The sequence below is a fragment of the Plectropomus leopardus genome, chromosome 5, assembly GCF_008729295.1.
Source record: "Plectropomus leopardus isolate mb chromosome 5, YSFRI_Pleo_2.0, whole genome shotgun sequence".
NCBI classification, from domain to species: Eukaryota; Metazoa; Chordata; class Actinopteri; order Perciformes; family Serranidae; genus Plectropomus; species Plectropomus leopardus.
In genome coordinates this window covers 3675615-3696565 of record NC_056467.1, presented here as the reverse complement: position 1 = coordinate 3696565, position 20951 = coordinate 3675615, and the positions used below count along the sequence as shown (strand labels likewise).

The window sequence follows — 20951 nt, the reverse complement described above, 5'->3', positions numbered from 1 at the left end:
TTTACACGTATAAGCAATTTTTAGCCTTTTGAAAGACTGATTTATTACATTTTAATACAAATTAAGGCCTTACTTTTAGATTCATGAATTCAGTGCCTCTTAAGACTTTTTAAGGATCTGCGGGAGTCCTGGAAGGGATTTTTCCAGAAAAAATACAAACACACAAAAAGCAATGAACAAATACATTGTCTTTAATATACTACACAATGATATTTTATAACATTAAAATCCAGGTTATTTCATTCAACACAGGACAAGACTTACAAATTATTCAACTCAAAACAGACCTGCTAAATCATTTTGAAATCTGCTCAGAGTTCAAGTTCTTTATACAATTTAACATCACCAACACTCAAAACCTAAACCAAAGCTATAATTGCAAAACAGCAGCTGGCATCTTTGTATGAGGAAAAAAACAATCATCTGGCAAACAGCAGGTGTTATCAGGTTTCCACTGGAGTCTTTTCAAAGTAATAGTTTTTACGTAAATCATATGCTGTATTTTTGCCCCCCCCATATGCTGCCCCCAGCCGCCATATCATGACAAATCAAATGCTTTGAGAACTGCGCAAAAACTGCACACTGTGGGACAAGAAAACAAAACTAAATTTTCTCAAAACCACTGGAGCCTATTTTATTTTGTTCATTTATAGCATTATAGACAGGAGACAAAATAACTATAAATCACTGAGAAATGGAATATACAAAATCAAGAGACAAATAACTGCAATTAAAAAGGATAACAGTAATCTGAAATATTTCCTCTAAGAAAAAAAACCCATAGCATTTTCCCTAATGTCTTAAAATTTAAGATAACTAAACAGGCATAAGCAAAAATGCTTCATCCTCAGAACAGATTCCCAAACTGATAAACTTATCCCTTAACAACAAAAAAACTAAAAGCTGCTGTGGTTGTATTCACATGTAGTAGATAAATACACACAATTGCTTTACAATAATGTGCTCTTATTAAGAGCAAATCTTATTAGGATCTATAGTGTGGTATTCAAAATTATGCCTATCAAGCTGTTCCAGGTCCAGTGTCCGAGCGGAGGACTCCGAGCCTCCTGAATGAAGTCAAGTCCTCCTGTCTCCGAGCGTGATCTGCAGAGGAAAACAGAGCACGCTCAAAATGATTATTCCAAATTTTAAAATGCTTAATTTCACCAAAACAGTAGATTAATACTCACTGAGTTAGTCAGTCCCCATGCCTTTAACTGGATCACTGCTCCTCATCTATGACATGGAAAGACACGAGTTACTGAGAAGTGAACAAAAATACCTGATTTCTTTTATTCACCAGCAGCACTGCTGCCAGGAGCAAAACAGCGAGGAGAATTGAGACAGTGGCCAAACTAACAAAAAATACATTTTTTTTTCTCATTATAATAGCAAAAATCTTGTTTTAACAAGGTATTTTTCACATTTATGCAAACTGTTTTTCAAGTTATGAAAATTATTACAACATCACAGATTATTCCATTTTAAGGAGACACTTGTTAGAACATGTCATTTTTTAAAAAACTATATATATAAATATATATGTGTGTGTGTGTGTGTGTGTGTGTGTGAGGTAATAAGATAAAATGACACGTAATAACAAGGAAAGTGTGTCCTTAAAAAAATAATATAGATAGATAGATATATATATAGATAGATAGATAGATAGATAGATAACATATAATACACATAATTTTAGAGATCATAAAGTCTCTTCTGTAGTGGAAATATCATATCACTCTGATTGCAATGGCCAACCAGCAGATGGAGACATTAACTAAATTGCTTTTTAATGTAGGTAATATTCATTCAATGTGCAAAATAAAACAAATACTTCAGCTTAGGCTTGATATTTTGTTAACATTCACTTTGTCAATTAAAAACAAAATATGGGTTTGAAATATCAGGAGAAATCAGCACGTTGGCCGATTCAAAATATTTCATTTATTAAGCCAATATTGGCTGATTACGATGATGTGCTGATATTATCGTGCACCCCTCGTCCCAAAAAACCCACCTCGGTTTATTTAAACAATCTTCTACTGTAGTAGTTTTGCGGTGCTTGTAATGTTCAGGTTCTTTTTGTTTTGTATATTTAAGGCCACAGTTGGTGTACGGGATGTTTCTGATATTTTGTACTCCCAATATACATACATGTGGAGGGCAGAATATTAGAAATACCTCTTAATATAAAGCAGCAGATTACACATTATCAAAAAAAACTGAACAGTGTAACAAAATTTATCACAAGAGAAGTTTCTTGCCAAAACTGAAATATTATTAAATATAGATGTGCCACAATTATCGAATTTGCACAATAATTTTTGCTCTCTGTATGACGTACGCTCAATAACTCCAAAATTGCACCATAAAAAGTCATTTAAATACTTGTTTATTAAAAAAGTTATTTAACCTATTCATTCCTGTTTTACATAACTGGCGTACGATTTTTTTTTCTCAAAATACTAAAATTTTGAGCCTCTGGTATGATAGTTGAATATTTCCAATCTGGCAACACTGCGTACAATGAACAGTATGCTGTGATCAGTCACCTCATCCAGCTCCTCTTTCGTCTTGTCCTCCATGTGTCTTATGTCATCCATCGACAGATCGATCCATTTATCGATCCAGCAGAACAGCTGTCTGTGGAAGTGGGTGAAAATGCGCTTCTCAATCTGAAGGACAGCGTAAGGACACAGAAGACAGCGGGGGGAGGAGAGATTAGACAAAAGTTATGAGGAGAAATGGAAAAATCCCAAATGTCATCTGAAATCCAATAATATCTCTAATATTTTACAGCATTTCAGTTTAATGTGAATTTAATTTTTCTTCTCTGCAAAAAATTCATATGCTGGCCATAAAGAAAAAAAATACCGCAGGGTGCAAAATTAACACACGCCACTCACCAAATGCGAGTAAATTTAATCTTTGGCAGGTAAATTATCAAGACCACCTGACACCCTGGCTGGTGGAAAAAAAATATTGTATCACAAGAATTCAAAATGTCATAATGACTGTACACAGAAAATAAGTTGATTTTACTTGGAAAAAGAACTAGTAAACTGACTGCCTTGAAAAAAAAATTGTAAATATAACTATAAGTTATTTTAGTTATATTTACTTGACTTTGTGAAGTTGTTGCAACTTAAAAATGACAAGCTTAATTAAATCAATCTTTCTATGGTTTACAGCATCAGTAAACCAAGTTAACTGTGTAATATATCTGTATTCTGCTAGATGCAAACTTCAAAACTAAGTAAAAACAACTAAATTTAAAATAAACTTAACACCTAGATAAAGAAGTAAACATAAACTAGGATTAATCGTTATCTTTACCTTCCTTTTTCACCCCCCTGTCAGTAATAGTCCAGACAAAACTGTCTCACACTACGAAAACAACGATCCTTTCCTCAACAGCACACGCTATCGCCACAAGCTCAAGGCTATATTCGGACTTTTCACGGATGTAATGTAGCCAACAGCTGCGTCTATAGACCCAATAAAAGTAACAGCACTGCTGATGAAAAACTATTATTTTAATAATAATTATTTTTGCACATAAGACGGATACCACAGAATTTATTTAATGTTACTTTTACTCTTGAAATGCTTTAATTCACATTTCTGCATATAATATTCCAGTCATTACTGCACACTATTATAATACTGATTATTAATATTTATTGACATGCTATCACCAAAAATTACAGATTCAATAGAAAACAGCCTTTTTTTTGGCAGGTAAAAAATAAATCTGGCTGGTAAATTTTTTCATTGACTCAAACAACAGAAATAAAGAAACGATTTCATACTCTTTGAATGTGTGATTCCACAGCGGTCTGCAGTCCCCACTTCTTAAATTCAACACTGACTAGTTTATAAGCACACATGTGTGGACAGTCGGGGTTGTTGGCGAGTTCTTTCTGCGAACACAAAGATACACAGTTCACATAAAAAACTCTCCAGGTCTTTGAATTTAAATCATTTGTGAGAGCGACAGGAGGTGCAGTACCTTCCAGCCTGGTCCCAAAGGCCCTCTACCCGTCTTCTTTGACTTAAAGGTGGCCGGATCGAGATCTGGGTTGTAGTCCTAAAGAATAAACGCAACAAAGATATTCAGTGTTACAAACATGGAGAAATTGAATGTTTAGTATTGTGACTTAAACCAATTCCAAGCAAACAGACCCAAACCTGGGCTTGTTTCTTCTTAAACATGCAGAATGTTTGTCCTTACCTTTGTATTTATGCAACTTCTGTCACCAATATCAATGTCAACTACTTCCACGTTTTTCCACTGGCTCCCGTCCAGTCCGTGCACCTGCAGCCAGGCAAAATCAAACCATCACGTGAGGTCAGTTACTCAATAAAGGCAGGAAACCCAAAGATAACCGGCTACTGTTGTGAATTGCAGGGATATACAAATTTGGCAAACTTGTTTATTTCTGTTGTCATTTCACGTCACAACTGTAACATAAAAAGAAATAGAGTTAAATATAATGGTCCAACCCGTGCTTATACAAGGTACAAGGTAGATTTATTAGTCCTTTTTTTTTTAATGACAAAGTTAAAAAAAATTAAATTACAATTCCTCCTTGATCCTACTACATCTTTGGAATTGAATTAAAATCAGCAGCTACTATGGTGATTTTATTTCTATTTATATTCTATTTTTTAAAATGTTAATGAATACACAGCAATGAAACCTGCAATGACTTCCAGATCAGGTAAAAGACGAGTTTCACCGTTCTGTATCCACAGAAGTAATCAGGACAGTTAATTATCATCCTTTAAAGCTACAGTTGGTGACTTTTGAGAAAACAACTTTGTGTCAAATGTTGCTGAAACTGTCTATAGTCCAAAAGAAGTGCATGAGATGGATAGTCTGTTTAAAAAAAAAAGTTCCTATCAACTCTGCGTACTGCTTCGACTGTCAATCACAGCTCATAAACTGAAGTCAAACTGTCAAAATAGGCAGCACTGATCAAATATGAATATTTTCAAAAACCTATTTTAGTGTACTGTTTAGCTGTAAAATGAGAAAATACGTGACCCAGCAGCGATGTTGGACACCATGAACTAAAGTACCTCACACCAGCCGGACCAGCTTTCTCATTTTACAACTAAACAGTACACTAAAATATGCTTCTGAAAACATTTGAGGTGAGAAACAGGCAAAGCAGTAACAAAATCTTGATTAATATTTGATCAGCGCTGCCGAGTTTGACCGTCTGACCGCAGTTAAGGAGTCAAGATCAACATGACTCACAGCTGCTTTACAGGCCATAATAAGCGCTGCAAGGCAATAGAGTATGCAGAGGAACATGATTTTTTTCACAGATTATCTGCCTCATTTAGTTCTGTGTGAATACAGTGACAGTTTCAGAAAATATTTGAAAAGTTATTAACAGATAACGTGACTTACGTTCTCCTGATCCCCCATATCAGGCTTATGCCACGTCTCGATTACAATCTTGAACTTGTCTCCCATGTACTTATTCTGTAAGTGTGAGAGAGATGCATGATAGGGTCAGTCGACAGTCATATCATTGCACACACACACACGCACACACGCACACGCACACGCACACACACACACACACACACACACACACACACACACACGCACACACACACACATAAAAGCTACTGTGTAAAGTCAAGCTCATCAGTGTCTCTTTTGTGTAACATAATTACCGGCTCATCTTTCATCATGGTAAGTTGAGCAATCCTCTACTGAACGTAGTTGTAACTCTACTCATACTACTATAGTCATAACTACATATACCTCCACACGCTCGTATGCCTTTTTGCACCAGTCAAGTTGCACTAATAGTTTATATCCATGTCTGTGAAAACACGGACGCTTCACACACATCACACAGGTTCCTAAGTTATGGCCAGCATGTTTTATGAGGTCACCATGACCTTAAACTTTGACCTTCAATCACCAGATTCTCATCAGTTAATTTTTGAGTCTAAGTGGATGTTTGTGCCAAATTTGAGGAAACTCCCTCAATGCCATCTTCAGATATTGCGTTCACGAAAATGAGATGAGTGTTGGGTCACTGTGACCTGTGAGCACTGAAAATCAGCTCATCCTTGAGTCTACCTAAACATTTCGGCCAACTGTTTTTTTGCAATGATTTGATGACAGAGCAATACAGTTACAAAAACAGATCAATTTCCATTTGTGCTTTGAAAACAATTATTTTTTAAAAAAGTTAAAGTACGAGGATACCTATGAAAACAAAAGAGGCAAAAAGAAAACAAAAATGAACATTAACCTAGGGGACACTTGGAGGTACTAACACGTTTGTGCCAAATTTGAGGGAGTTCCCTCATTCCCTTGAGGTATTGATTCTTGTATTCACAAGAACAAGACAGATGAGGTCACAGTGGCTTTGATCTTTGACCACCAAAATCTGATCAGCTCATCACTGAGTCCAAATGAATGTCTGTGTCAAATTTGAAAACACTCCCTCGAGGCGTATTGAGATATCACGTTCACAAAAATATTCCAGCCAGCCGGCAGACCAACACAAAAAACATAATGTCTCCATGAGCCCATATTTACAGTAACAAGTTGAAATTAAAAAATACTTACTGTAAGGACTGCATCCGAAGAAAAGGTGGAGTGAGATGGAAAGAGAGGAGAGATTTTAGATAATAAACAGATTATATCCATCAAGCTCCAAACTCCACAACACACACTGTGACTGTGCACTGTAAACAAACCGCTGGAGTCGCTCTTCACTGCACAATGAGACCAGACGACACTGAGAGCAGGCTGCTAACATGTAAACAGTGTTTTTCATTGTCCCCCCACATGTATGAGGTGAGACTCACCTGTTTTACAGTAAGGATATGCATTCCAGGCCTTCTCGTGCACCTCCAGTGCACCTTCTGGGGCAATCTTACTGATTATACCTGGTACTTTACTGCAGAGAAACACACATGCATCGATGCAGTCACAATCACAAAACACACACAGAGACTTGCAGAAATACAGGAGACATTAAGTACAATTTTGTTTTCATAGCGTCCGTTTCCTGTCCTGGAATAGCTTACGATCCAGCAAGTGTGCAAGTACAGCGTGCCCCCCTCCCCCGTGCATCATGACATCCTGTTGAGGGCCAACTCACACCATTTAAACCACCACATTTTTTGTACCGAAATCCCTTTGTATTAATTGAATCAGTGGGAGCACTGACTTAGCCCCCAGAGTGATTACATTTGTGCAAAATATTGTCTGTTGACAGATAAGCATCTATTTTACAGTGCTGACCTTTGTGGCTTTGTTATTGCTTTTTTTGCTTTTGTTTTTGCTCAGAGTCCAAAAATATGATGTACGGGGTCCATAGCAGTGTGCATGAACCAGTGCTGAGCTGCCTACCTTTTCAGGTGGTAGATCTTGTGGGTGTACTGCCCCTTCTCTCCGTTCTCGTCATAGGGCCTATTTTCCAACACCTCCACACCTTCTCCTCCACCCGTCTCACCTTTACTGGCCTCTGCTACTGCGTACAGCTGACCCACCTGGTACTGAGGGGACAAAAGAGGCGAGCGCGGTTACAGATACGTTTAAACAATAACAAAATCAGTGCATTTTCTCATCCTGAATAATGTGTCGGTAAGCTTTTAGGCGAACGAACTGAACTGAGTCGCTCTCTGAAACAATCCGTTCATTCCTCATTTCAGCTGAACTCTAGGTCAGTTCTAGGATTTTAGGACTTTTATAGGATTTTAGGACATTTCTAGGATTTTAAAACATTTCCAGGATTTTAACACGTTCCCAGTATTTTATGATATTTATAGGATTTTTAGAGATTTCTAGGATTTTAGGACGTTTATAGAACTTTAGCACATATATAGGCTTTTTAGACATTTCTAAAAATTTAAAACATTTCCAGGATTTTAGGAATTTTAGGATATTTACAGGGTTTTTAGAGATTTCTAGGATTTTAGCACGTTTCTAGGATTTTAGCACATTTCTAGGATGTTAGGATGTTTCTAGGATTTTAGAACATTTTAAGGATTTTAGTACGTTTATGGGATTTTAGCACATTTCTAGGATGTTAAAATGATTGAATGATTTCGCTCTTAATCGTTTCTGTGTTTAATGGATTACTACAGCGTTTATGTATTCCTGAAAAAGTGCAGACGTGTTGTTACACTAATATATAACTGGCAAAATAAATAAAACACTCCAATAATAGAGGCACAACAGAAAGGAAAGACAGTTTCAAAGACCCCTGTTGAGAGTCAGTCCCACGTGGTCTCAGTTAACCATTCATGGAAGTGGCCTCGAGTTAACCATTTTCCTTTAGGTATCCCAGACACATACTTCAGCACCAGAAAACAAGCTGAGTAAGCCTTTTCTTAACCTTTTCCCTTCACTTCCTCATCTTCTTCCTCATCCGTCCACCATAGTTCAAACCCTTCCTGACTCAGGCAGAAATGCTGCGACACTGGAAACAGTGACTCCACATAACTGGCGCTGTCAGCCTGGCCAGTCCCTCCCACTCCAACTTCACACTCAGTAAGTCTTTCTGAAGCTGCCCTGAGGATATGTCACACAATGCTGAAACAATAAACGTTTATCGGGGCCGATATCAGGCATTTCGCCAATTATCTGTATCTGCGTTTTATTTTAATGATTGCCGATAAAATTAATGAAATAAAAAGTGCAAAGAAAGCGTCAGCATGGGAGACACTTTTACTTTGTAAAACCTCTGGGAGCTGTTTTTATTTATTTATTTTTTTCATTTAAATTTTCATTGGACTTTATAAAAAAAGTTGCTGGGAACAAAGTCTGTGTTGAAGTTTTGATATATTCCAAATTTTAAATGTCAACTCAAGTTGCACCAATTACATTCATGTCAGTGAAAACATTTTTGTGAGGTCACGGTGACCTTGACCTATGACCACTACATTGCACTCAGTTCATCCTTAAGTCCAAGTGGACGTTTGTGCCAAATTTGAAAGAAGAAATTCCCTCAAGGCGTTCTTGGGATATTGTTCATGCAGTGGTGGAATGTAACAAAGCACATTTACTCGAGTGCTGTACTCAAACACAAATTTGAGGTACTTTTACTTTACTTGTGTATTTTATACTTTTACTGCACTACATTTCAGCGGGAAATAGTGTACATTTAACTTCACTACATTTATCAGAAAGCAAATAGTTGCTTTAAGATCTATTTTAAACAAAAACATAGAGTTTATAAAATAATATGTTTTGTCAAACATGAAATTACCAATTTATACAAGTACAGCTTAAATTATTTAGTTTTATAATATTTAATTGTAATTAGTGGCCTAACCAGTTAGAAAAAATTAATTGTTGACTATATTGCTGAACATTTATGTAATTTTTGGGGCATTTTTTTAACAAATTAAATTTTTTCAATGTTTTCTGCATTGTATACTTTTACTTTTGATACTGCAGAGCGATCTTCCTGATTAAACTTACTTAACATTACAATGCATGTCACAGAGAATTTTACTAGTACTTTTTCTTAAGTAAAGGAACTGTATACTTCTTCCACCGCTGGATTTTTTAAAATGGGATGTATGGAGGCATAAAAAAAGTTTTTTTTACACACTATCAGTGACGTGACAGTCACTCACGGTCAGTGACACGAAGAGCCAATTCACTTTGTATTTTGGTCCTCTGAGGCGTCTGCTGGAGAAACAGGTGTAATCTCTGATTCATCTACAGGATGATAATTTGTTTATAAATTTGGATGACAGTTGGTGAGACCAGCAATGACACATCTGCTGCCATCCACAGTTTAGTTGGATAAAAATACTGTAGCCGAATAAAGCCAAGCCCTTTTCTTCCCGGCGACAAAGTGCTGCGACATGTTAGTAACCTGTTTTTGGTAGCTGTGGATGCTCAGCCGAGCCAAGAGCAGGGACTTAGGAATGTGACCCGTCGTGTTTATCCAGTGCGTCTCCTCACTGTCAAGGACAGTCAGACGTAACGCAGGCCTTTATAAGCAGCTCAGAGTTGGAAACACAAAATTTGGCTGCAAAACAAAATCTGGCTGAACCTGACGGGAGGTGGTCATCAGTGCTGGACCAAACATGTCGAGGCAAAGTGCTCCGTCTGTCAAGTTTGTCAGAGAAAAGGTGAACCTGCTGCTCATGTTATGATTAACTGACAAAAACAAGGTGCGGACCGTGAAAGAACTTTTTATTGTTTTATAATAAGAACAGTCACTGGGTAAAAATCTTAGTGGGAGTGGGAAAGATGTGGGACCTTGCCAGTGCTATTGAGTTTCATTAATGGGATGTGAGATTTATTTTGGCGTTTGATCCATAGTAATGACTCAAAGTCAGACTATCTGGGCCAAGGGTTCCCGCGGGTCTTTAATAAAAGGCACTGAATTCATTCATCTAAAAATAAGACCTTAATTGCTATTTTTATATTTTTTTTTTAAAAAAGTCTTAAAATGCTCAGATATAGGAGGTAGGATTTTATTGAATTGTTTTTTTTCTGATTTTGCACCGTAAAATCTCAAAATAATTAATAATTATCATTATTTTTTGTTAAATAATTTAATTAATTCACTTAAAATGATAATATGTTCATTGACTTTTATGAGTTCCACCACAAAAAAGTTGTTTGTTTGTTTTGGGTTTTTTTTTCTCAACAAAAAAGTCATGTTTGATGTTACAAAAACATGTGTCTATTGAAATAAAATTGTCCCTTTTCAATTTTGGTTATCAAGAAATTAGTCTTACTTAACTCCACATGGAATTAAAAAAGTATTCAAAGTCTTAAATCTGCTTTGTCTTAAGCTGCAGAAACCCAGTCTGGACCTCTTTTAAAATCCTTTTTGTTTGAGTCCCACAACTTTATGTCAATTGACTTATTCTGTCTAGAAAATGTGAGAGAGCAGTCAAGAAATGTCCATTGGGAGTTACGTAATAGTTACACATATGACAGGACATGCAGATTAATTTCACAGACCACACAGCTCCCTCCTATTCCGATTTGATCCGGCTCTAGCGGTTATAACTGTGCCACACAGTTACTCAACGAACACAAGAATCCAGCTAATGCTTCACACTGAAAGGGATCAGAGGAAAAGCCGGTCGTACAGCAAACGGTGGTTACGCAGCTTAGTGAAACGCTGGCTTCTGCTTTGTGTTAGGCAACGCAAAAACAAAGAGCACAGTGTTGCATGGAACCTTTGGATTAAGACGTGGAATGAGCCAATAGTTTGAGAAAGACAAGAAGGGGCTCACATACAAGTACAGCGAGGAAGGTTAACCCTTTGAAACCTGAGCAAATTGGCTTAATTTCTTTCGAAAAAAATGGGAACAAGGCAATGAGCAATGAAAGAACAAATCAACCAACCAAAAAAAAAACCAAAAAAAATCAGTAAAAAAAAAAAGTAAAAAGTACAAAAAAAATGTAAAAAACAACAAAGAACCACATAGCCTGGAAAAATGCTTAAAAAATTAACAATTCTGTGATATAATTTCAAATATGTCATTATAATTACAACTATTTTTTTTTAAACTTTCTTTCCATAGATATTTTCCCAAGGTTTTTTAAAAAATAACTTTCAAAATCTACTTATGTCTTGCAATTTGTGAAACATTTATGACAAAGTTGCTCACTGCCATGTTGCCAAATTGCCATTGCCAAAATTATGATAAATCTGTCACTTAATTTTAAATGTTATTATAATAACTAAACATATAGTTCTTCCTTAGCTCATTTCTTTTTTTCCCCTAGACATTTTTTGCTTGCTTTTGAAAAATAATTTTCAAAATCGACCAATGTCTTGCAATTTGTAAAACACATTTATTACAAAGTTGCTCATAATGTTGCCATATTGCCTTGGCACAATTATAATAATTATGTCCTATGATTTCAAATATGTTATAAGAATAATTACAAACATAGTTCTTCCCTTGTATTTTAAAAATAATTTTCAAACTCTACCTTTGTCTTGCAATTACTGAAACATTTATTACAAATTAGGTCATTGACATGTTGCCAAAATTACAATAATTCTGCAACTTAATATTAAATATGTTATTATAATAATAATAAATATAGTTTTTCCCTTACTCTTTTCTTTGTTTTTCCCTAGACATTTTTCAATCCAGTTATGTCTTGCGATTTGTGAAACATTTATCACAAAGTTGCTCATTGCCATGGTTTTGAAAGAAATCACACCAATAGGCTCAAGATTCAAAAGTTTAAATGTTTGTTAAAGGTGTCTGAGGCAACACAGTAAGAGTGACGTTGCTCCAGGTTTCAAAGAGTTAAAAATAAAAACCCTGATGGTTTTATCTTACAGCACAAATCTAATAAAGGAGGAAGGAAAAGAGGCTGAACCTGCTCTCTTGATAACGTGACGACCAATGGTACGGCAGATTAAACACAGCTAAATAAATTCTGGACCTGATAGCTAAGTGTTTCAGCTGCAAGGGCGTCTGAAGGCAGCCTGACGTGACAGTCCCGAGAGCGGCTAACTGCAGCGACAACACACGTCAGGGCACATAGTGTGCCGAGTGGCAGCCACTTAGTGGAGTATGTGTAAAATCTCATCGGCTCTGTTATGCTATTGTATCATCTCTGCAGGCGGTGATGTATTATCTCTGCAGGCAGCGAGATCAAATGTGTCGATAACTAAAATATGCTCAGCAGCAGCATTTCAGCGATGAAAAACTGTCTGATCTTTATTGTCACTGAGAGAAAAATGAGAACTGGTACTAAAAATGACAAAAAAAATCACTGCAAGGATACTCATTATTTAGGAGGAAGTCATAACAAATCATTGTGAAATGTGCAGTTAATTGCATAACACGCTTGGGAGAACTACATTTTTTAAACACAAAGTCGGCAGAAAAATAAAAACCAATGTTGAATTGTTCAACAGTATGCTGAAGCTTCCTTTAAATGTATAATGTCTATAAATCAAAACGAACACTCCTCCACCTTCCTCTGTCCCCAGTGAGAGAACGACAACAGCGCATGTAGATGCAGCAGCCTGTAGCTTCTCAAATCCTTGCTACTTTTTTGCTATATTTTTCTATTTTTTCGACACCATGGTTCCTTCTGCTGAAGCTCGACTTTTCGATGATAGAGAAGCACTTATCAACATCGGGGAAAGTTGTGTAGGGTTTGGACTGAATGCAGCAGATCGCAAAAGGATCCCGAACAAATGGCACACGCAGAGCAGCCAGTCAGATCAGAGGGGAGAAACGAAACCGAAAGGGCCAGACAAAGAGAGGGAGGAGAGCCGGCATCAGGGTGAGGCTGACCCAACTTGCACCGAGTGCTGTTCCTTAACCAAGCCTTCGTTTGGCTAATGTCCTGTCGCAGGAGAATTAAGTGGATGAGATGCGATTGAGGCTCACTCAGCAACGAATCAGAGACTGCTCTGCACACATCTTCACAGATACATGGTTAACCCCTAACATCCCGGATCAAGCTGTTGCACTGGATGGGCGGACCTTGTTGGGAGCCATGTGGACACAATACAATTGAATGATGGCAGCAGCAGCAAAATGTCCAACAAAACAACCAGATGGAATTTTTCATAGTTGCTGCTGATTTTAATCAACTCATCCTTCAACTCCAAAGACGTAGCAGGATCAAGGACAAATTAAGTTTAGTTTTTTAAACTTAGTTTAAAAAAACACTAATAAATCTACCTTCTACCTTCCTTTTTTTATTTAACATTAAAAAAAACAAACTAACTGTGATCACAATACATGATCTTTGCAGTTAATTTGGGTTATAACTGTCGGACCTCCTGAATCAATGAGAGAACCAAACAGACAAAGGGACTACAAATTGATAGTAGCCATCTGGTTAAAACTGGGACATTTACATATATTTGATAAAATAAAAGTTATTTAGTGCTTACCTCCTCCACTGAAACGGGCAGAACAATTCGGCTAAAAGAGACAGAAAAAAAACATGAAGTTATTCAGGCACAGATACCGCAATCAACAATAAAACAAGTACAACGAGTACAATTTTATCACTGACGTGCAAGAAGTAGATGAGGATAAGTTATAATTGGCCATCAACATTTTTGTTTAAGCTTACAAAAAACAGCCAAAAGAGTCAGGAGTCAAAATGAATCTGCATTAAGTTTATTTCTAAATTGCTTCTGAACATGCAGTATAAAGGAGTAGTTGGACATTTTGTGAAGATTTACTTTATTGCTGAGAGCTGGATGAGAAGATTGACACCACTTTTATTTTGTAAAGTACGCTCAGCTGTCCAAAGATAAAAGAATATCAGCACCAGATAACTGAAAAAAGGTCTGTAGTTAACAAAAGCTGGAGACTTTCACATTTTGTTCGACCACATAAAGTAATGTCAGTAAATACCCCTATTTATCCTAAAGGTTTAACTAACACAGTGCGCCAGGGATGACATTTTTCTGTAGGCTGCCGCAAAGTAAGCTTCAGCAGCCTAATCCATTAGATTTTGGATTACAGTCGAAAATAAGCTCTGTGCCAAACAAACATTTATGATACGTACATGTTTTATTCAGCATAATCTTCACAAATGAACACCACTTTTAGGATTTTTAAGACCTAAATGCAAACACCAGAAGTAAAAAGCTAACGTTAGGCTATAAACAAACTACCACGATTGCATGATTTAACGTCCCACCACAACGACGCTGTGAAGCCGTGTTCGGCGTGGCTCAGCGTGATGACGTCACGTGGTCTAATTTAGACACTTATTAGCCACCGCCTTTTTTCAGACACATAAAAGCTTCAAAGTTTACGAGTGGAACTTCTGAAGTAATGCCACTCAGTTATTTTTCTTTCATTGTGATATATGCTGCATACAAAGCGGGGGCCTCACAAGAGACAGATTTAGAGGAAAAAAAAGGTCAAAATTTAAGCAGCAGATGCCAGCTATCCTTACTTTTAGCGAGGGTCAGCTAGATCCTACACTTCCCATAATACAACTCAACAGTGTCAATTTTTATGCTGCATTCACGTGCTCCTCGAAAATACTGAGTTACGAGAACATGAACGGCCCTCCAGAGGTCTAATTATGAATGGGAAATTGGGAAATTTCATTGATACCTGAGTTGCCAAATTTTTGACGTTTTTGTTATTTTGTTCCTAGAAGCTATCATTTCTTTTAGTAGTTTCACATTTTAGTATTATGCATCTATTAGCTGTCGCAAGCAAGCAAACTTTTAACTATCAAACATGCCAGGCGGGTATACGAACAATAATAATGTTATTTTATAACACAAGTTGCTGAATTGACGTCATAAATGCAGAAATTAAAAGGGCAAAAGTCAATTTTTTTTTAAATTCATAGATTAATTATCAATTTTGATCAAATGTTAAGTATTAATGTTAACTGCTGTCCATTTAGAATGACTGAATAAAATAATATATAAAAAAAAATAAAACTGGAAACAGCTATCAACCTCTTGTTTTAAAGCTCTCAGCATTAAAATGCACCCAATCTTCTTCGTAACTTCCATGTTGTTCCCACTTTACGACCTCAAAGCACATAAACACAACAACCTCGGAAACTATGACCTTCCTGCATCACATGAATGCAGCTTTAGACCTTCCCTGCCTCCTAAATAGCACCTTTGTAAAGTTCACTCCAGAGCTGTTTTCACATGACGAGTGAAGCCAACTTCATGTAAAATCGGAGGAGTGCTCCTTTAACCAATCAGAGCTGCAGGCAAACTGGGGCCTCAATTTAGAGGGTGTGGATTTGATTTCAACATAAACAAGAAATCTGACATAACCACAGTCTTTATCTGCAACTGTAAAAATGAGAATGAGGGGTCAGTCAGATGACCTATAGAGGAGACGGTCACAGGCAATTTATAGATGTGGCAGTTAAAACGGAGATGCAGCCATAAAAACAGCAAACATCATAATATATGTTGTTCCTTTTTCCCAAGGCTGCAGTATTTTCCCACCCTGCACAATAACAACAGCACCTGTATGGATTGTATTCGGAGCACTGCTTTGAAAAATGTATTTGGACTGACTGATTCATAGTTAACCTGGGAAGTAGCGCGACATTTAGTTCTCCAATTGAGTCCCGTTATCATAGAGAAGAGGAAATTATAAAGCTGCATTCAAGACTGAGAGAGAACAAATAACCCTGGAAGTTTTGGTAGAAACCGTGTGTGTGTGTGTGTGTGTGTGTATTCTTCATGTATCCTCCTCTAGTGTGCCCTGTTACAATAGCAAATTAATTGACACCTGTTGCCGATCTAGCCGGGCCTGAATATTTCATAAGAACAGATCAGAGTGAAAGAGGAGCCTTCCAGACATCGACTCGATGGCTGCTGTGATGAAAAACATATACGTTTGAGTGCACAAACAGAAACACTGCAACGTTTACAAATAGGGGTCGACAGATTATCGGCATGACCGATTATTGGGACCGATATTTGGCATTTTGCCTTTTATCTGTATCTTTATTTTATTTTAATGACATACTTAATTAATTTAAGAGTGCAAAGAAAGTGTCAGTAAGGGAGGAACTTTTTCTTTGTAATACATAAGGGAGCTATTTTTAATTATATATTTTTTATAAAAATTCACTTGACTTTATTAAAAAAAAAGTTGCTAGGAACTTGCTGTATATATGACGTTGAATGTTTGCTAAAGGCATTTAAACATATCTTTGTATTGGAGTCCAAATTCTAAATTTTGACAGAAAGATTTACATTTTTTATTGTAAATGCATATAGGTTCAAAATATTGGTTATTGGTCTCACTGACTACTAAGAATCTGTATCGTATCTGCCCTGAGAAACCAATACTGGTCTACCCTTATTTACAAATGTTGGCCATGGTCAATATATCTTTTTTTTTTAAGCAGTAGGCTTTTTTTTCAACCTGCTTAGCATAATAATTGAACATGGCTAACCTTTAATGCACTTTGCACCACGGTCAGATGACAGCCAGCTACTGGATGTGGTTCCAGCGCTGATGAGCATATGACATTACTGTCATAAAACCGCCTGGCTCAGGAGTTACATGAATGTAGAGGTAAAAAAGGGTAATTTGTTCATGCAATCACTTCAACCAAGCCCTTCGAGGCAAATTTGTGATTTGGGGACATTTGGCTATGTAAATAAAACTGACTCGTAACTCGTAAACCCCTCTATTTGCCAAGCGAAAAAAATAAAAACCAAACCGCGTGCAAACATTTGCCAATTTAAGATGTTGTTCCTGATAAATTCACGCATGTGCTCAGTAAAATATGAATTCGTGTATTGTCTGAATGTTTGAAATGAACTTTAAACTTCGGCATAAATCAGTACCCCAAAGAATGTATTTGAGTCGTGGAAATTCAACTGTGAAAATTGTTTCGCCGCACCCATAGCCTCCCTCTTCCCACCTAATTACAGTGTAGGCTTATGCCAGAAAGTTAGTTAACCTCGGTCGGCAGCGAGCACTGTAAACCAAACCTAAACGCTAAACGGAGTTAAGTTACACCACTGTTTCAAATATACACGTTACCTCAACATATTAGCCGAAAGTACTCTTATTCACAAAGCACTGCACCGAGCGCATATTTACTTTTTCCTAACAACAAAAAGTGCCAGAGTTTTCTATGGAGTTCTGAGTTATTCACGGTGGACTTAGAGCGAAAAGGTGCTGAGCCACAGGGAGGCCACCACACACACACACACACACACACAACGCTGACGTTTAGCGACACACACACGGCTACTTTCATAAAGTTTAGATACTCACAACTCTTTTATCAGCATGTTGACTGTGCCTCCGTTTAAACAGCGGCAGGAAACCTGGAAAATCCTCTCTGGGTCTAACAGAAGTCGCTCATGCGCCGCTGTAGGCTTTTTATTCCGGGCTGTCTTCCTGAAAGATGCCGTGTGAGAGCGAAGGGGCGCGGCGTCCAGAGAGGAGGAGACACCCACCTTTAGTTTCAGGTATGGCTGTGACGTTCAAGTGCAGCTGGGAGATCATGCAAGTCTCAGCAGTGTGAACTTTAGAGTATAATTATGACTTCAGGTGCATGACGATAACCCTACAAGCCAATATTTGAACCCTAAGCATTTCTTTAGAAATCATTTAAAGGCATGGAGAAAGTTGGCTAAAAGTGTAAGAAATTGCAATAATTTGTAGATTACGAAAAGTTTTTTTTAAGCTAAAAGAAAATGTCCATTCACCATGATTTTCCTAAACACTTTTTAAATGTGATTTCCTTTGTTTTTCAAACTTTCCTCTTTTTCTGGTAATTATTAGTTTATTTTCTGGTACTTTTTTTTTTTTTTTACTAATTTTGTGCTATATTTTGGGGTAATTTTTCTTAAGTTTCTCATTGCCCTCTTTTCATGTTTTCTTTTTAAAAGAGAAATCAAGCCAACTTTCTCAGGGTTCAAAGGGTTAAAATCAAGGCCATAAATCTGCTGTTATGCCCTTTCTACAACTAAGGGGGTGAAAGTCAGGTAAAGGGGGACAAATACTGTTTTACATCTTGGGATCTTTACATTTTAGCAGTAAGTCACAGATGTGTTATTGCATTGTTGTTACAAATGCACTTTACATGTGCAAAAAATAAATGAATAAAAATTGCTTGTTCCAGAACTTGCAAGGAAAGCCATGTTGCATGTTGATTTTTCTCATTTTGGTAATGAGTAGCTTAAAACAATAGGGGCATAACAACAAATTTAATGAATTAATAACTCAAATGAAATATGGATCAACCCATTTAAAAAAGATGCATGAATGTCTCATTTAGCTTACCAGCTGAGCTTGTCACCAGAGAGAGGAGGGGGTTCTCTATGTGTTTAAAGGTCCAAAGTATCAAAACAATTTTAGTTAGCAACCTATTTTCTTTATAGAAATAAAGCAAGAGATCCGCAACAAGCTCTTCAAGCAACACACAGGGAAGCATTTCAAGTTTTAGATGGTTTTCTTGGTAATCTTAACAAACATTTACCCTTATTATTGACATTTCCCTGTTGTGCACAACAGCTTTTATTTGCAGAGTGGATTTACCATAATTTCAGGCTGACATGATCACACAAAGATCCGTATGAGCCTCTAATGTTATAGCATGAGACATCAAACTGAAGGTTTCCCACATTTTTCTTAACCACTGAATGCTCGCCTCACAGCTCAGTGAGCATCAGTTTGTCCTCCTTGTCGCCTTGTCTTCTCAGAGGGTGGAGTCACCTCCTGAACAGTGTGTTTGTATGTGGAACCAGTACAGGGAGAAACCGTCAACTCTGGTCCAACCTGTTCAGACTGCTTATGTCCATACAGGATGTTCCTCTGTGATTTAAAGACTGCTGGGAAACTCTGTGTGGTTGTTGTTGCCCAAACTGGTTTGCCTCAAAGTGGTCTCATGTGTAAGTGTCGAGCAGATACTTTTTTTTCCTATTGGCCACAAATACCATTACTATCAGCAACAGTGAGTATCAGTGAAAGTCTGACCCCTGCTGTTCTGAAAAAGTACTGTCGTTTTGCACAAAACATCACAAACACGTGCACAGCAGTCATCTGAAATAAGAGACACCTCCATACAAATGATTGTGTTTATTTTGCTTCATATATTGATCTGTATTTTTTTCTTTTTTTTCAGTTAAAACGTGAGTGGAAATGTCAATGACACACTGTGGTACAAGACAAAAGGAAACCAAATATACAATATAAGACCATGAAAATACACATTCTCGTAAACATCAGAAAAAAAAAGCTTAATAAAAGACAATAAAACTAAATTGGAACATGGTAGGTAGAAAACAATACAAAAGGTACATGCCAGGGGAAGGAAACAAGGCGTCCAACTGAAATCCCCATCATACACAACGATAAAAACACCCGCAAGCATAAGTTGACACTAGGATTCATCTTCAGAGAATACACAGTTAATCAATAACCAAACTACTGCAGAATTCCTGTCCTAGGAAGCTGGGGTCCGGTGACCAGGAAGGTGATGGCACCTTTGTTTAAGGTACGACAGTGAAGGAAAGTGCTGATTAGTTTTGAGAAAATGAAGAGTTCGCCTGGTAACTCATCACCACTCACACACTGAGCGGTGGAGTGAGTTCAGGATGGGTTACCAGGCGGATAAAAAAAATCAATGTCCATCATTCCACATTCATTGCACTGGAGTAAAGTAATGCATCAGAGTATATCTGTACCTGCCTGTCGTCTTTACAGCATGTAAAGCCACAGAGTGTCAGTTACAGGACACATCAGCGCGACGAGAGACACTCTGTGGATTTCAATTATTTACGTGTGTTTTATAAGAACGGAAAATGTGAACAAGCTTCCATGAAGTGAAAACAACATAGAAATGTAAATTTCTATCATAAAAACTGCACAAAGAAATGTACATTCCCATCATAGAAATGTACAAAGAAATGCACATAACTATCATAGAAATGTGCAAAGAAATGTACATTAATATCATAAAAATGCACAAAGAAATGTACATTCCCATCATAGAAATGTACAAAGAAATGTACATTCCCATCATAGAAATGTACAAAGAAATGTACATTTGTATTATAAAAATATACAAAGAAATGTACATCACTATCACAGAAATGTACAAATGTAAAATGCACACAATCTCATTGTAATAGCTCAGATAAATTTACATTTGTACATTTCCATCATAGCAATGTAAAAAGAAATGTACATTTCTATCATGGAAATGTACAAAGAAATATGCATTTCTATCATGGAAATGTACATTACTATCATAGATGTGTACAAATGTAAATGCACATAATCACATTGTAGTATCTCAACTAAATTTACATTTGTACATTTCCATCGTACAAATGAACAAAGAAATGTGCATTTCTATCACGGAAATGAAAAAATAAATGTCAATTACTATCACAGAAATGTACAAATCTAAATGCACACAATCACACTGTAGTATCTCCCAAGAACAAAACTGGTATTTTGAAAGAAGAGGTGGA

At 36.8% G+C, this 20951-nt stretch overlaps 1 protein-coding gene across 1 annotated transcript; it reads right to left on the bottom strand.

Annotated features, from left to right (window-relative positions):
- Positions 1 to 666: 666 nt before the first annotated feature.
- LOC121943689 (phosphatidylinositol transfer protein alpha isoform-like) lies at positions 667 to 17880 on the bottom strand. Its single transcript, XM_042487275.1, has 12 exons — positions 17743 to 17880; positions 13896 to 13926; positions 7394 to 7539; positions 6847 to 6938; positions 6605 to 6612; positions 5423 to 5497; positions 4235 to 4318; positions 4013 to 4090; positions 3813 to 3923; positions 2553 to 2675; positions 1191 to 1236; positions 667 to 1104 (listed from the first exon to the last, which is right to left on the bottom strand). The coding sequence occupies exons 1-11, from the start codon at positions 17757 to 17759 to the stop codon at positions 1195 to 1197; spliced, it is 807 nt and encodes a 268-aa protein (XP_042343209.1). The 5' UTR covers positions 17760 to 17880; the 3' UTR covers positions 667 to 1104; positions 1191 to 1194.
- Positions 17881 to 20951: the final 3071 nt, after the last annotated feature.

What these genes read in the sequence shown, in the direction of transcription:
- LOC121943689 (XM_042487275.1), bottom strand. An exon ending in ATATGGGGGATCAGGAGAAC is followed by an intron (nt 4,319 to 5,422) that starts GTAAGTCACGTT and finishes GCCTGGCTGCAG; the next exon opens with GTGCACGGACTGGACGGGAG. An exon ending in CGAAAGAGGAGCTGGATGAG is followed by an intron (nt 1,237 to 2,552) that starts GTGACTGATCAC and finishes TCCATGTCATAG; the next exon opens with ATGAGGAGCAGTGATCCAGT.